This window comes from Austrofundulus limnaeus, unplaced genomic scaffold, assembly GCF_001266775.1.
Source record: "Austrofundulus limnaeus strain Quisiro unplaced genomic scaffold, Austrofundulus_limnaeus-1.0 Scaffold828, whole genome shotgun sequence".
NCBI classification, from domain to species: Eukaryota; Metazoa; Chordata; class Actinopteri; order Cyprinodontiformes; family Rivulidae; genus Austrofundulus; species Austrofundulus limnaeus.
In genome coordinates, this window is record NW_013953230.1 from 93,313 (window position 1) to 95,727 (window position 2,415).

The 2,415-nt window shown below is 34.8% G+C and overlaps 1 protein-coding gene across 1 annotated transcript in view; it reads left to right on the forward strand.

The window, feature by feature from the left end:
- Positions 1 to 280: 280 nt before the first annotated feature.
- LOC106532760 (choline/ethanolamine kinase) overlaps positions 281 to 2,415 on the forward strand; it is a gene marked incomplete at its 5' end in the record, with an annotated part of 8,001 nt that continues 5,866 nt past the window's right edge. The window contains 3 exon segments of the mRNA XM_014028892.1: positions 281 to 394; positions 482 to 615; positions 703 to 807. Of these exon segments, the coding sequence (XP_013884346.1) occupies positions 281 to 394; positions 482 to 615; positions 703 to 807 (353 nt within the window).

Sequence of the window (2,415 nt, forward strand, 5' to 3'; positions counted from 1 at the left end):
ACATTATTACAAATATCTTAATTTCTGGACATTTATGGTTTGATTTCTTTGTATGTATGGATCACTTGGGTTGTTACTGACATCTGGTGAAAATTTCACGTCATTAGCACCTCTAGTAATATATTTACTGAGAAAAATGTTGACGTGTTCAATACTTATTTTACCCGCTGTATATGTTTGACCAGGATTGTCTGTCAATACTGTCACTGTTTTTTTTCTTTGTTTGTTGTTTTCCATAAACCAGTCTCTCTTTAACTTTTCTGTGCATGACTCACTTCAGGGTGTGGACTCTCTGGTGCTGGAAAGCGTGATGTTTGCCATTCTGGCAGAACGAAATTTGGGTCCAAAACTTTATGGCATTTTTCCGCAGGGACGCTTGGAGCAGTATCTTCCGGTATGTTCCATTTATAAAATGAAAATCTAGCATGAAATGATCCATTATTCAAAAAAAAGTTTGTGTCTCTTTTTCATTTTTGCCTAGAATACTCGCATGCGCACAGATCAGCTCTCGGATCCTGCCGTCTCAGTTGAGATTGCCAGCAAACTGGCACGCTTCCATGAAATGGTTATGCCCTTCAACAAAGAGCCCAAGTGGCTGTTTGGGACCATTGATAAGTGAGGGCGGCACACTTTCCCTCTTCATAGTCTACCGTCACAATTATGCATTTGTATTAAATGTTCAGTCTTCATCTTGTTTTAAAGATACATGGATCAAGTGTTGAATCTTAATTTTACACGTGAGACACACATGAAGAAGTACAAGAAGCTGATGAAGCTGGACCTGCCTGCTGAGCTGAAGAGTCTTCGGTGAGTTGCAATGCCGACTTTAAATGAAGACATGCTATAACATATCAAATATCTATTAAAGTGGTATATATTCAATTCAGTTCAGTTCAAAATTTGTTTGTATAGAATATTTACAACTTCAGCTGACCAAAGAGCTTCACAAGAACTACAGCATGACATATAAGTATAAGATAATGTAAGAAATAAAATAATGTTTGATTCAAAAGAAGTATGATGATAAAATTGTCAATAAAATACCAATAGTGTAACGATAAAAATAAAACCCTAGATATACTTCATTTAAGTTTTATTTCAGCTACAACAATTTCCCAAAAACTCGGATCAATTAACACATGGGGCCTTAGCATTTTGACTGAAAGGAAGAATGGCTTAATTCTCCTTCATAATACATTTATACTTCCAGTTCCAGTCTACCATATTTAGACGCAAAGCAAAGCTTTTATATCTGGACAATTTTATCTTGGAGGTGGAATGAGCTGTTTTGTTCAAGGTGTTGGTTTCCAGCCTTTTGGTTGACCTTTGTCCCAGTGACTCCACTACATCCTGGTAGTCCAAGAGTACAAATCATTATCTGTTTTTATTTTATCTTTGTGTAAAGAAATGTTATCTTGTAAGTATTGCATATACCAGTTTATCTCTAAAGTAGAATAAATGAAATGTTTTCTGTTTTGGAATCATCTCTGCTTTCTGATTTAGTCAGTTCTTCTTAAGATTATCTGAGCTGCGTGAGTGAATTTCACATGCTGGAATATACTAAAAGTACAAACGCATGGATTTGTTTCCTGTATCTTCTATGTAGTTGGTCTGTTACTTGTGTTTCTTCATCTGTCCTCTGACACTGAATAGAAAGTGAGCTTTTTCAAGTGATGCAAACTTTGAATGACTAAGATTAAAAACGGGGTTGCACGTAAAATTTTTGGTCTGGTTCTCAGGGGAGAACCTGATGTTGTTGCTTGGTGCTCATATTTTCCTTCACTCAACACATTTATCTAGAGGGGCGTCAGGGCATTTATTATCGTCCTGTTCTGTTTTGTGACGCCTTCTATCATCTGGCAATGTCTCAGGACATCATGCCAAATCAGAGTTTTTTATTTTATATTTTTTTACTCTGCATACATTTTGTAAACTACCTAAGTGACCAATGGGCTGACTCATGGACATATGTCATCTCAAATTGAATATTTCATGTTTAAATGTGTGTTAGATTACACATGACCCTGAGATGTACAGCTCTTGTAGTTTGGCCTTCTAGATCTTTGGCCTTGTGTAAACCAGCTTTCCACACTCTCCAGACCAAGCAGCAAATGTCTGTCTTTTGCACAGAACAAATGTTTTATTTGTTAGACTTATTTCTTTTTTTAAAGACTATTTTATTAAAAACGTATTATTTAGATGGTTTCAGCTCATGTAATTATTTAAAATTATTTATTCTTCATATTTTATCATTTATTGAATTACATTTATCCAGACCAAGCAGCAAATGTCTGTCTTTTGCACAGAACAAATGTTTTATTTGTTAGACTTATTTCTTTTTTTAAAGACTATTTTATTAAAAACGATTATATTTAGATGGTTTCAGCTCATGCATTCATTTACAATTATTTATTC